This window comes from Cyprinodon tularosa, unplaced genomic scaffold (genome assembly GCF_016077235.1).
Source record: "Cyprinodon tularosa strain WSP-4 unplaced genomic scaffold, ASM1607723v1 ctg26, whole genome shotgun sequence".
NCBI classification, from domain to species: Eukaryota; Metazoa; Chordata; class Actinopteri; order Cyprinodontiformes; family Cyprinodontidae; genus Cyprinodon; species Cyprinodon tularosa.
Window position 1 is genome coordinate 1,787,716 of NW_024038961.1, and position 14,829 is coordinate 1,802,544.

The 14,829-nt window shown below is 40.4% G+C and overlaps 1 protein-coding gene across 1 annotated transcript in view; it reads right to left on the reverse strand.

Annotated features, from left to right (window-relative positions):
- The window catches only part of cpne4b (copine IVb), a 52,210-nt gene that overhangs the window by 20,328 nt on the left and 17,053 nt on the right, over positions 1 to 14,829 (reverse strand). The window contains exons 6-9 of the mRNA XM_038288853.1: positions 14,507 to 14,590; positions 12,815 to 12,904; positions 4,243 to 4,344; positions 3,965 to 4,051 (exon numbers count right to left, since the gene is read on the reverse strand). Of these exons, the coding sequence (XP_038144781.1) occupies positions 3,965 to 4,051; positions 4,243 to 4,344; positions 12,815 to 12,904; positions 14,507 to 14,590 (363 nt within the window). The remainder of the gene's footprint in view (positions 1 to 3,964; positions 4,052 to 4,242; positions 4,345 to 12,814; positions 12,905 to 14,506; positions 14,591 to 14,829) is intronic.

The following is a 14,829-nucleotide window of genomic DNA, read 5'->3' on the forward strand; positions in this document are numbered from 1 at the left end:
TAGTGCGAGTAAATTTCAATTTCTTTGGGCTATTTTCTACTACTCATTTCTCACTCCTTGTTTTTCTTTATTTCTTCATGTTTTCTGATGAAGTTGACATTAAAAGATTGTAAGGTTCTAAAATTACTCTCATGATCTTGGCACTGATGTCTGGACTGATTACTCATTTCCCTCTCCTGCTTATCTCTGTCCAGTTCTCATTAGTGCTCATCTGATCCACCTGCTTCAGTCTCTATTTAACCAGCCTACAGACCAGTCATCAGTCATTATTTTGAGCCTGTGGTGAGAAGTTTTCGAGCATTCCTTGTCACGTTTTGTTTGGAGGTTTTTGTGAGGACCCAAATGCAGAGGCTGACAGGCAGGGGTGAGTTCATTAAAGATTTAATGAATGATCAGGCAGCAAAAACAGGAATCCAAAAAATACAACTTTTTGGATTGAATGTTAAACAAAAACATGTATCCAAAAATCCAACATAAAAATAAAACACAAACCAGAACCATGGAGACATCAGGGGGAAACCATCACAAGGGGCCAGGGTATGACATAGTACGACGAGGAACCAGCAAAGAGGGACTGCAGAGGGAGAGTATTTATCGCTGACTAACAAAGGCAAGACTAACGAGCTGATAAAGAGCAGGTGTGACTAGAGCTGATGAGGAAGCCAAGGGAAAAGAAAACACAAGGGGGCAACAGAGGGCAGACAAAGAAAAACCTAAGAAACATAAATGAATCCAGACACACCACTAAGGCTAGAAAACAAGGAAAAACCTGGATGAACTTGAAACTGAAAACCTAGAGAAAAACAACAGAACCAACATTACATTACATTCCTGTATTTCCTGATTTCCTGATTCTGCCTCTGGACCTCTGAGCCTGCCTGTTCCCATTCTGATCTTTTTGCCTCACCTGTCTTCAGACTCCTGCCGGATCTCTGCCTATCTGTGTACTAAACCTGGAGCTGTTTCCCGGCTCTGTTCTGGATTTCCCCTAGGCACCTCTTCGAACCTCTAATCTCCTGGCTGTTGCTACCAAGCATTTCTTCGATACCGACTTTGGCTTCGCCCTCTGGATTATTCTGCCTACCTTTGTCTGCTCGATTCTGATCTCCTTCCTGTCCTCCGACCTCCAAAAAAACAGTGCCTGGGACTCTCTGGACGGCAACCGCTGCATAGCGTTGGCAGCTGACCAGCTGAAACCAACCTCATCCTCTGAGCTCAGACTAAACTTTAAGACTAGCTTAGTGACTCACATGTTCCTTTCATCCTCCACCAGATAGACATGTCACTAACCTGTTGTCTCCTCCTCCAGAGGTTCCTGCAGTTCCGTTTCCATTAAATGTTTTGAGAAATCTGTTTGTCTGTCTAAGATACTGGATACTATTGTTCTGAGCTTGACATTTACTCCTTTGCTGAAATTATTTTTAACCATCAGTTTTTCCAGTTGCGATTGTGGGGGTTTGTGTATCAGTAACTTTTGACTAACCTAATAATTATCATTCCTAAAATGACAACTCTGCCGGGACTAAAGCAAAGTTTCCCCAAAATGGAGGTGTACTGTGATATTATATTACTCCCAAATGTTATTTTTTGTTATTTTTTAACCTCAAACCATACATTATTCATACTCCTTGAAATATGATTATTTGTTTGAGTAAATGCACTATTTCTCAGAGTTCATTGTAAAGGTAAATTTAAGCCTTCAGTTTCAATTTCCTGGTGTGCTCTATCATTTTTTCCTCTTAAAGTTTAAAACATAAATTACTATAAACTACTATCTAACCCTGAAAATGTCATCTAAAAAGTGCATAATGACAAATACGTTTGATGAAAAAGGTTGGAGTATGACAGTATTTCCACAAGAAATTAATAAACGACCAATTCCATAAAAGAAAGCCAACTTAGATCCCTTTGAGCATCATGTAGATTATCTCAGCATCCCAGAGCATGCTTGGCTGTAGCCACTCTCTTTATATGAGCCAAAAAATGCAGGAAAATCTGCTTGTTTTCCTAATCTGGGCTGCTCACTACTGACACTGATATATGAATATGCAGCAGGATCCGAAAAACTGTTTTTAATACAGAAAGGACACAATCTTCCATAGGCAACATAAGATTACCCAGTGAGTAGTAAATATGTAAATATTATAAATAAAAGTAAATATGCTTAAAGTAAATGCTGTATTGAGTGCCTTGTAAAAGTATTTATGCACGTAAATTTTCTTTCATTTTGTCACAGAACAGTGACGCATTTCTCTGTGATCGGGTTTATTTTGTAGTACCAACACAAAATAATTTGTTTTACAATTAATAATTTAAAAACAGTGGTTTTTGGACACCTCCCTCAGTCCAATTTGTAGAACAATGTTTCACTTCAAGGATTCAGGTTGTCAGGATCCCAGTTTTTGTGTTTGTCTGTTTGTCTTGTCTTTTGCGTTTCTCCCTTCCACCACCAGGAGGCGCCTGACTCCGGTTTCGCCTCCTCACACACCTGCAAGCTGTTGCCTCATCACTGGACTGCTCTTAATCTGCTGATTGCCACTACTTCGACACCAGTTTGGGGTACTCTAGTCAAGCCTTGTTAATGCTGAGTCTAATCTGAGTTTTTGCATTTGAGTTTTTGTCCTCTAGCCAAGCTGAGATCTCATTGAGTTTTCTGAGCGCTTGTTTCTCCCTGAGTCTCAACTTTGTTCTTTGCCTTTCGGTAGGAAGCCTTCCTGCAAACTGGACCTTTTCGGACCGCCTTCTCCCAAGTGGGATCAACTGAGTCTTGCACAGAGCGACGGATTCCAAACAGGAGGTTTGGATCCAGCCACCTTTGAGCACGCTGAGCTCAATCTCTGAGTAAGGAAGTCATCTTCACCATGACCCATTCAACCAGCGGCTGCATAATTCCACTCTGTCCGAGCTTTGGGTAAACCCTGTTCCGCCCTCCACCGAATCAAACAAACTCTGGAAGACCAACACACAGACTGGAGTCTACGTGTCTCTTCTTCCCTGGAAACAGGAGTTGCATCAAATCCTCTCCTTCAAGATTAACAGCTCCAATTTCCCACTGAGCCTGAATCTAACAATCTGTCTTCCTCTCGTCTTCCAGTTTCCGGCTGAGCAGAGTTCGGAGGAACTCTGCACCAAACTCATATGCTCTTCAATAAAACCCGTTGAACTTTTATACTGTGTCTCTCTGTTTGGCTTTGCTGCATGTGGGTCCAAGCCTTAGAAAAATCAAGACACAGGTGAATTCATATGTATATAATGCCCCATTCATGTCTTGTAGTAAGAAACAGCAAAATTTTGTAATATGACTTATTTTCAAGAATGACCTTCTTCTTGCCATTCTTCATGAATTCTATATTTGTGGAGTGGATGACTATAAGCTATAGATCTATGTAGCTTTTGAACTGTTATAGTATGCCTCTTGGTTCCTTATCCTATCAAAAGCCAGCCTTGCCAAAGCCTAAGTGTTAGGTGGGCAGCCATGTCTTGGTAGATTTCTTGCTGTGCTATACTGTTAACTCTCTGATGTTTTCCTTGGTTCCATGATTCACTTTATTCTCTGTGCTCTACAGATACTAAATTATACGCAGTTGGGCCCTATTTACTATTTATATATGAGGCAGTTGGTAGCATTGGGTTTTGTTTAGGCATATCAGAGGAAAACAAATAAAAGTCCAAACCATTCAGATTTGGGTTGTGAAGAGCATTTCAAAGCCAAGCATCAGTTTTGTTGTTGTGTTATCACATAACATCCTAATTAACGCTTGTGGTTGTAAAGTAAGAAATTGGGAAAAATTAAATTTTATAAGGTAACGTGATAATGTTGGCAGACCTTCAGCTATGAAATACATGACATTTTAGACATATAACAATTTATCAACAAAATTAGAAAAAAATAACAATGACAGAAAGGCACACAAAAAACTAGAGACAAACTCTAGAGACATCAGGATGATGCTGAGTTTATTACCTTGCAGTGGTTGAGTATTACAGTACCAGAGTTTCTGTAATTCTTTTTCTTCATCTGATATTTAGGATTAATGCATTCCCACTGGATCTGAAAAAACACAAGAAGGCTGTGGCTGTCGGTGCTTTGCACACGAGGGTGTTTCAAGGCACTTTCTGAATATTGTTACACAAGAAGGTATTTTAATGTGGTGCTAAAGGAGCACAGAGGAAGCTGTGTGCCTAATTACATGCAGAGCACATATGAGCCACGGCTTTAATTTGGAATGTGCATTTTCTTACCTGTTTGCCCTCCTGCTCTGCCCTCATCATCTCCTTAAAAGTGGTCTGAAACTCTCCAATAAAGTCGTGTTTGCCATTGGAGTCCCAGTCCCAAACTGTAGACTAAGTCGGAAAGAGAAACACAAACAGGCACACATGGTAAGATCCCCTACCTGAACGCGTACAGATGCATCAACAGACCTGCAAAGAAATGCCATGCTGAATGATTGATAGGGTGGTGTTGGTGGGGGGGCCATAGAGCAGTGAAATATTAATCTAAGGGTGCTGAGAGGCTTAAGAGACAGCTTTATGAGTGTCAGAGTGTAAACATAATAGTTTTTCTCCCTCAGAGGAGCTATTTCACAATATAAATGACTACAATCAAAAAAGGGTCAGAGGCCAAAGCTTCAACAGCTCACAAAGAAATAATCGGATTATTTCAAAATATGACAAAAGGCATTTATATATTCATACACACAGGCAGTTGTATTAAATACAGATAGAAAAGCTGTTGGTTCAGTTCTAGCTGTGATGTTTCTACTTGTAAATATGTGAACCTTACAATAAGTTACTACTGGTGTTTCAATGAATGTGCCATAGTGAGTGCAAGCGTGTGAATGCTTGAGCAATATGACTAGAATTGTGTTTTATTTATTCAATCTGTTTACAATATTCATGTTAAATTGCTTATTTAAAGGGAATTTCTAATGCCTAAAACCTGCAAGAGATGGGCAAAAAAAAAAAAAAAAAAGAGATGGGCAACAGCCTCCCTGCACTGATGCTTAGATAAGCTATGGATGGGATGATCAATCATCAAATTTATCAGAAACTGCTGATCTGCTGGGATATTCACTTAAAACCATCTCTAGATTGTATAGATAATATTCAAAAAGAAAGATTTTTTCCAATAGGCTGCTCTTATGTCAAAAAATACCTTATTAATGTTAGGAGTAAGTTGTAAAATGGGCTGACTGGTTTGCGATAAAGGTAAGATAACTCTTATAACCACTTACTGGAACCATGGTATTTAGAAGATTGTTTCTATATGCAATGAAGATCTACCTTTATGAGACTACAGAAACAGAAGATCATGATAGGAGCCACTGCTGTCAGATAAAACAGGTAACTAAGACTACATTTTCTGTGCTTTCCAACAAAGTTCAATAATAAAAGATAATGAAAGGTGTTACCTCGTTCAAAATTCATACAGGATCCAAAATAGCGTCAGAACTTGGCTGTAAACATCATGAAAGTGTAGATCAGTCATACCTTATGAATAATTTAGACTTTTGATGGCGTAAAGATTATGTGGAGAACACTTTAGTCTCCTCGACCAGTTATTGTTCAAATACCAAAGCCCACAGAAATGTTGTTGCTGCTCATATCCATCCCTTTATAAGTAGAAAAATTGATTGATTTCTTGTCATGTAGCATCGCTCAAATCTTATCAATCTTCTCGGCATTGAACAAACTCTGGCACAGAGAATTAAAACATCTCTAAAGGCAAACTAGGGTCAAAGCTGACAGTGGCGTGGTGAACAGTGTCCAGTAGGTGTTGTTATAAGGGCTTTTCCTTTGATGTACTGTGTTCAATAACATCAAAGAGATTGGATTTATGATTTAACACTTATAACCAGGCCAGCATTGTGTCGGTTCAGCTGTAGTGGGCTAATTTGCTGTAAATCCTTTGACCCTCTTTAGGTCAAACCCGCCACAAGCAATCTGAACCAGTCCAACAGCTATAATTAAAAACAAAGACCAGCAATAATCCTCTTATTTCCTGTCTTCCACTTAAGCTGCAAAGAGCCTGCACCTGAAGTGTACATGTTCCTTTTTTTGTCTTTGTGTGTGTGTCTCATAATTTGTTCTCTTCTTGCCAATAATTTCTGTGTGGAAGGAGAGGGAGTGTCTGCCTTTGCAGCCTCGCTTCCACTTCAAGAAACTGAAAGGCTGTGCAAGGCACTAATGAAAAAATGAAGAAGCCCTGTTCCATTCACTGAATACTAACTGTTGGTGAGAGCAAGAGGCCAATGAGAGGGGTGGGGGGAAAGGAAGAGTAGGGAGGTGAAGAAACCAGCAAGGAGAAGTACAAAGGAAGAGACAGCCAGACTCAGCGGAGGAGGGTTATGCATTTATGCATTGGTCAGTTAAGGACCTCAGTGAAAGGAAAGTCTTGGACTGAATGGAAATCTATGCCGTGCCATTTCTAACTCTGACTCTGATGCTTCAAACAGGTAGCCCAGGACATCATGGCCGATAGCGTTCATGTGCGTCCCTGAGTGTGCAAGCCCTTTCTCCTGCTGTCAGGAGCCACACAGAGTTAAGAAGGCTTTGAATAATTAATGAACAACTTCATGTTTATTCATAAGAAGAATAAATGTTCACAGCTGATGTGCAGCCTTGCACACATACACAGAAGAGGGGGCAAGGGAAGGTGAGTGTTTAACTGACCACTGAGCCTTTTAAATACCACAGATGCTTCATAAGGCACTTCACCCAAACTAAGCTCATAGGTCTAGAGAGATAGTAAAAAGAGCTGCTTTTTTATTTGAATAATTTTCTATTATACTGGTTTACATAGGTTTTGTCACCTTTGTTTAAATGGTTTATGGTGATGCTGAATAATAAAATGGCTTAAGAATATTTCTTCAATTACTTTTTACAATCTTAATACATAGACATAGACAAAAGCTTAGATACTTAGTAAGACTTTTTGGCAAGTATGACAGCTTGTAAACAAAGTTGAAAACCTTTTAAGCTTCTTTAGTATTTTGCTTGGATAACTTTTATTTGCTGTAAACAGCTTCTAGCTCTTATGATCAAGAATTCTGAAGTACTGAACAAATTTAAAGTAACTGTGAAAATGGAAAGGAAAAATAGGCAGCTTCCTTTAAGTTGGTGATTAGCATTTGCATCAAGCAAAGGAAAACAAGAACCTAGTGCCTAGTTCCGAAACCTAGTTCGGAACTGTTTGCTTCCGAACCCATAAATACACCAAAGAGAGATGGCCATTACTGAAAGAACGAGACCACAGACAAAGGTGGATGAAACAAGGTTCCTCTGCAAGAGGGCCAGGCTAACCCTACACTCCCCAGCTACTTTCTTACAATGGGTACACCCTGCTGTACCGGGTTGGACCACCTTTTGCACTTAGAACTGCCATAATCATTCACTCTATTGGATTGAGATATGGTGACTGTGGTGGCCATTTGAGTACAGTGAAGTTATTTTCATGTTCAAGAAAGAAATATACAGTTTACAACTTGGTGTGCTATCCTGGTGGAAGTAGCCATTAGTAGATGGGTACACTGTGGCCATAAAGGGATGGACATGCTCATCAATAACATTAATTTGCTTTGAAGTTAACACAACACTCAATTGGTACCAAGAGGCCCGTAGTGTCCCAGAAAAAGTCCCCAACACCATCACACCACCACAAGCCTGAACCGCAGATATATGGCAGAATAGATCTATGCTTTCATGTTGACACCAATTTATTAACCAGCTGAATGTTGCAGCAGAAATCAAGACTCATTAGACTAGGCAATGCTTTTTCCAATATTTTACTGTCCTATATTGGTGAACCTGTGCAAACTATAGCCTCAGTTTCCTGTTCTTAGCCTACAAGAGGGTCACCCAATGTGGACTTCTGCTGCTATAGCCCATCCATCTCAAGGTGGATATTTGTTTTACTGTTGCCTTTCTATCATCTTGGGCCAGTCTGTCATTCTCCTCTGGCATCCATAAGTTAATTTCACCCACAGACCTGCCGCTCACTGGAAATGTTCTCTTTTTAAGACCATTCTCTTTAAACCCAAGGGATGTTCGTGGGTGAAAATCCCAGTAGATTAGCAGTTTCTAAAATTCCCAAACCAGCCCTTCTGCCACCAACAACCATCCCAAAATCTCTTAATCACCTTTCTTCCCCATGATGCTTGGTTTGAACTGTAGTAGACCGTCTTGGCTGTCAACATTCTTAAATGCATTGAGTTGCTGCCATGTGATCGGCTGATTAGAAATGTTTGTTAACGAACAGTTGCTCACGTCTGCCTAATAAACTGGCAGTGAGTGTATATTATCTTTTAAAGCATTTGAACTGTTTGTGCAGTCTATTAAAAGGCGTCACAAACTGCCAGCATGATAGTTTCTTTTCAGCATGTGTCCCTCCCATATGCCATCAGTAGAGCTGTGAAATGCTTCCACTGCAGTATGTATGCACAGTCTTTGAGAAGCTGCAGAGAGGGAATGTTTGGTAACTTTTAATGAATCTGAATCCAAAACTTGCACTAAAACTTTGCATTCTCTGACTTCCCACTTTACTTTCACACATAGCTTGGGCTTTAATCATGACACAGTCCTATATTATTTGTGAATTTTCTTCAAGCACACAGCATTACATAGGTTAACCAGTGATATGTTGGAAAACAAGGCTTGAAAACTGATCTAATGCATTAAGGATTTTCAGTTTTAGTACATGTAATCCTATCCTAATAAAATCCCAAATAAAAGCAATATATATCTGTATAAAAATACATGTAGGTAGTAGTTGTATTATGGACAATCAACTGAGATTGCACGCAGCTGCAGTTGATAATAGAGAAAAATTGGTGCAGTCCACCCAATGTTTTGAGGAGGGCAAAGTGGATTCATTTAGCATGTCTCAAAGTCAGTAACAAATTGCAACAGCACATATGGCATGTATAATTGCTAGGTGAAGAAGATGCAAGCAGAAAATAAGTTAAAAAAAACAAGTTACCGTATTTTCACGACCATAAGGCGCACCGTACTAAAAGGCGCAGTCTCAGTTATGTGTCCCATTTCTGTATTTAACACACACATAAGGCGCACCGGACTAAAGGGCGCGTTTTTTATATACAGGTACATGTCCTCTACTACCTTTAAATACCTCTACTGCGTATTTAAAAATACAGCGGGGGCAAAACTGAGTATGACTGTGCTTTATTCATGTATTTATTACAAACTATTAATCAAACCTGGCAGCTGGCCATGAGACAGACACATCGCAGATGACACAGCGCTGTGGTCACTCCTAAATTAACTTAAAATCCTGAAACCTGCCGACGGAATATGTTCGCTTTTATTGCCGGCATCCTGGTGCCTGCAGTTTAAATTATTTAGATGAAAAACACCTGCCAGCAGCCGCGGTGAACGAAAGGATTTCTACTGTCGGTGCACCGCTGGTATGTGGGGGTCTGAGCGCCTCCGACAGAAATAGATAATCTGGATGAACTGACTGCAATTATGAAGTTTTCAGGTGGACTTTCTCACTTAAAAACATATTAAAACTACTTTATTCCCACTGATCACAGCAAATATAGCTGCAAGATTAAGATTATTTAGATGAAAAAACACCTGCCAGCCGCCGCGGTGAAGAGGAGGAGACCCGCCCAGAGGCTGCTGTTGAATTAAGTTTTCAGGTAGAAAAATAGAGCGGGAGCAAAACTGAGTATGATTGTGCTTTATTCATGTATTTATTACAAAGTATTAATCAAACCCATCAAAGTCATCATCCTCTGTTTCTGAATTAAACAGCTGCGCTAAATCAGACATGCCAATTTCCCCTTCTTCGCTGTCAGTCACTTTCCGTGCAGCGCGGCTCCTCGGAAATAATGCCTGCTTTTGCAAAAGCTTGAAGAACAGAGCCAGCAGACACTTTAGTCCAAGCATCAACAATCCATCCGCAAACGGTGGCGTAACTTGCCCGGCGCTGCCTTCCACTTATCCTGAAACTGTGGTCTCTGTCGGCCATCCATCGCTCCCACGCCGCTCGCAGCCTTACTTTGAACGGGCGCTTCACACCGATGTTGGGCGGTTGAAGTTCCTTTGTCAGACCCCCCGGGATAACGGCGAGCACAGCGTTCATTTGATTCACCTTTTTTTTCACATCGGCTGTGAGATGGGCACGCAGCGATGGTCATGCGTGGAAAAAAACACCTGGTCTCCTCACATAGGCTACACCTTCCTCAGCCACGCTTTCATCATCTCCTCATCTATCCAGCCTTTTTCATTTAATATCATATGTCATCAGAGCGCTGTGTCTGTCTCGCTGTCAGCTCCCAGATCAGCTTCTCTGATTGGTTGATGCGGCGCGTCCAGCAGCAAAACTTCAATTTTTCCATCTCGAGCAGCAGCAGCGCGTTGGCGGTGCGTCAGATGCTTAAACGATCCCGACGTGCTGCACCTGCGGCTCAAAACGCGCTGCAGGACCTTTTGCTGCACCTATACGCGCGTCAACCATTGACTTTGCATGTAAACTCGCTGCTTCTGCTGCACCTGCTGGGTCCGGTTCACACCGATGTCGAGCGGTTGAACAGCGAGCACAGGGTTAATTTGTTTCCCCATGTTTTTCACATCAGCTGTGAGATGGGCACGCATGGAGTTACAGATTAATGGTGATGAGTGGAAAAAAAACACCTGGTCTCCTTACATTCAGCCACTCTTTCATCATCTCCTCAATGAGGTGGTCTCAAAAGTCGCAGTTACAACACACATAGGGCGCACCGCACCATAGGGCGCACCGCACATTTTGAGGGGAAAAAAAGACATTTAAGTGCGCCTTATAGTCGTGAAAATACGGTACTCTTTTTGTCTTAAATTTAAAAAAAAATGGACCTATTGCCTATGAGATGAGTTTATGGAACAAATATTGCAGAAAGGGTATAGATTCTGGATCATTAAAACCATCCCAGTTAGTCAAGATAATATTAAAATTTTTGGATGATTGTGATGCTCACCCAAGCATTGTGATGCACATTCCTTGCAAGTTTCCCCTCCCCGCTAATAACCACTTCTAGTCTTTATCCAGAAGAGCTTCATTTTCAGCCATTCATGGTAGCACCACTGCTCTCAATCTACTTAAAAATTTTTGGTAGGATAGTCTTGTGCATGTGCAGTTATTCAAAACGTAGTCAAAACAATCATCTACTGTACTGTTACTACTTTTTAGAGATTTATCTCAAATTTCCTCTAAAAGGCAATAGCCTGGTCTTTTCTGCTGACCATATTAACCAATGCTTTTATAAAACAGGTAGCATGTCTCTCTCTCTCTAAGTACTTGCTATGTAGAATCTATGCATTTCTCCTTTCTTTAATCTTAAATACCTAAACTGGAGTTTTACACTTTAAATATCAGAAAATGAATCATATCAAGTTCTGCACCCCAATTATTTTGTAATTGTGCATTATCTGTTGCAGGCAGGCCCTAAGTTACATGCTGCAGAGCAGAGATATATGAATGCAGCACAGGCAAAAATAGGCCAAGATTTTATCTTTTGAGGTGACATTTTGAAATAGAGCCAGGGTTTTAAAAGAAATCTCACAATTGGAACTGGTATTGTAGCATATTTATACTGATAAAAATTGAACACTTTTCAGTGATAACTTTAACATTTTGCTTTTTGAATGAAAGGTAAAAGAAAAGAAGTGAAATGAAGAAAAACACTTTAAAAGGGTTTTTTTTTATTAGGAGCTATTCAAATAGGGTCAAATAGGGGAAAACAAACCAAAGAAGCTTTGTTTGAATAAAAGCACATGATGAAATAATGATTTTTTTAAGTAAAGGAGGACTTCATGACCTTTAGTAATTTAATTTTTTGAGAAAATGGTAAAAAAAAAGGAAAACTAGTCACTGGAGTTGTGCGTTTAATTAAAAACATTAGTTACGAATGTTTGCATGACCTCCCTAAAGAGGTGTTCCAGGCACATCCCATGTGGAGGAGGCCCAGGGGAAGGCCCAGGACACACTGGAGGGACTTTATGTCCCAGCTGGCCCTGGAACACCTCGGACTTCCCCCAGAGGAGCTTGAGGAGGTGTCTAGGGAGAGAAAAGTCTGGGAGTCTCAGCTGAGATTGCTGTCACTACGATCCGATTCCAGATGAGCAGAAGACGATGGGTATGTTTGAAATGAAGTATGAAGATGAATTAATTTTTAACCATTGTGAAATGAACGTGCACAATAATGTTAGAGGTCAATGCAGCCCACGATCCTTTAGTTTGAAGTACACAACTTCAAAAGTTACCTTGATCTTGTTAATGTGACTTCCCATATTTATGTTGATTGGAATTGTTTGATTATATTGCATACTTGGAAAACAGAACAACCTAGAACAGTCTCTCTTATATTTATTTGCAATCAGCCTGCATAGTTTCCTGATTTCCGAGAGAATAAATAACCTATGCACGGCTGATTGTCAGCACAGGCTATTAGGAGCGAGTGTACTTATTAAGCTTGGAGTTTTGTATTACTTGAACAAGCCATGGCCTGAAATATCTAATTAAGGTCTGAAGCCTTTTTAAGGAAGCAGTAGATTTTACATGACATGTTTCTTAAGGATTAGAGAGAAAAAAAGCAAGAAGAGAAATTGATAGTTGAAAAAAACTTCAGTAGGCATGCAGGTGTGGTTCGGCCTTGCTCCTCTAAACAAGCTTTGTGTGTTACTAAATGAATTGAATCGTGAAAAAAAAGCTGTGTTCAAGGTTTTCCACATAGAGTGTGGCAGGTTGTATTTAAAATTCAATAAAAGTTGGCTTCTATCATTTTATCTCCGCTTTAACCTTTGTGTTCAAACTCACCTTTAGCTCTCTGTCATGGTCACCACTGCAAAGAGTGTTCAAGGAAACTTTAAAGGATTTCCAAACAGGGCTCAGGTTGTTCATCACTGTCTGTGAATGACACATAATTAAATGAATACATTTAAGTAGATCTATAACAGTTGACTGGAAAACTGAAGAAACTAGACTGTTCAACATTTTCTCATATTTTGATCCATTCATTTTCCATCATAGCTCTGCTTCTGTGTTGAGAATCAATGACCTGGATGATCTCCAGTCTCAGTACATTTACACCTTCTAAAACAGGGGTGTCAAACTCTTGTTTTCACGGGCCACTCTCCTGTAGCTTTTAGGTAATTTCTCCAGAGTTTTAGTAATGACCTAATTGTTTTTGATTTAGATGTGTTAAAGCAGAGACAGAACTAAAAGTTACAGGACATCAGCCCTTGAGGACTGGAGTTTGATACCTGTGTTCTAAAAGCTCTTCGAATTTCTCAGTATTCAGCTTCATCGATTTTCACATTAGGTACAACCAGCTTTCTTGTTATGCTAAAGGCAAGCCTTCATGCCATATGACATTTCTCCCACCATGTCTAATGGCAATGAGCTGAGGTTGATGTGCAGAGCCAGGTTTCCACTACTTACTGTATTGGCATGTAGGCAAACAAGTTCAGTTTCTACATTTCTGCATCACTTACAGGGATTCTGTCATGATCTTGGCACTGATGACTGGCTTAATTACTCTTTCCATTCAACTTTATAACTCTTCCTGGCTTTTAATCACTGCTCATCTGATCCACCTGCTCCTGCCTCTATTTAAGCTGCTTGCATCCAGTCATTAGGATCTGATTACTCTTGTTCTCTCTAGCAAGTGGTGAAAGTGTTTTTAGCAAACCTGAGTGTTTCTGATTTCCTGATACTGATCTGTTCTGCCTCTCAACCACTGAGCCTGCCTGTTCCTCTCTGAACAGTTTGCCTGACCGGGCTTCAGATTCCTGCTTGTTCTCCGGGGCTGCAGTGTCTGGACGCTCTGGACAGCCGCATTTTGTTGGCAGCCCACCGGAATGGATCCTTCTTGTTCTCTGGGCATGCACTGAACTGTTCAACAAGGTAAGTGCCTCGCGTTCATAATCTTCCTCCATTAGATTTACTTGGTCAAAACATGTGTTTCTCTCCTTCAAAGGTTCCTACCTCAGACACACTAGCTGCTGCAGATTTGCAGTCCACCAGTATTTAAATAAAGGCTTTTTTTTAAATAATCCCACTGTCTGACTTACCATGGATACTGGGTCCTCTGTTCTGAGTCATTGCAAATTATTTTGGCTTTCTTTTGTTTATTCCTTTTAGCCTTTGATGTAGACCAGATTTAAACAACTTCTCTGACTAGAGCTGATGATCTCAGCAGCCCCTGCAAAGTAAGCAACGACACTCTTGGTTGCATCTCTAATTACTGCTTCTCCTGGACAGCCATGGTGTTGAAGATTATTCTAGCAAACCGCTAAGGCATTCACAGAACGTCTTTATCCATACTAAGAACATATTACAAAGAGAGGGAATCTGTTTATTATTTGGGGGAAATCTCAGAGCAGTTTGTTCCACTGGATAAAACAAGAGGTGGCATAGTTAAAGGGGTATTGAAGTTAGTGGTTGTAAGGTGGCAAAATGTAGAAAAAGTTCAGGATGTATGAATGTGTGTGGATATTCTTCAATCACCTCAGTTCGATGTACAAGCGACTCAGTCCCATCGTCATTCACTCTGAAAATTTCCAGAAAAGGGTCTGACTTACTGAAGAAATCCTTCACAGAGAAAAGGGAAGAAAAAAAATCACTTTGATCATAGGCATAAATCATTCATACACTATCAGAGCCATCATTTCACCTCCTATCCCTGCTTTCTTTTTGTTTCAACAGGCCATCCCTCTCCTGTCCTCTCCAATTTATCCACCCCTCCCTAGCTTGTACTCCATCATTCCTCTTGGGCACAACTTGTTTGAAGTAGTCATGCGTGGCTGTGGGTGAGGACATGCACGGGGGTG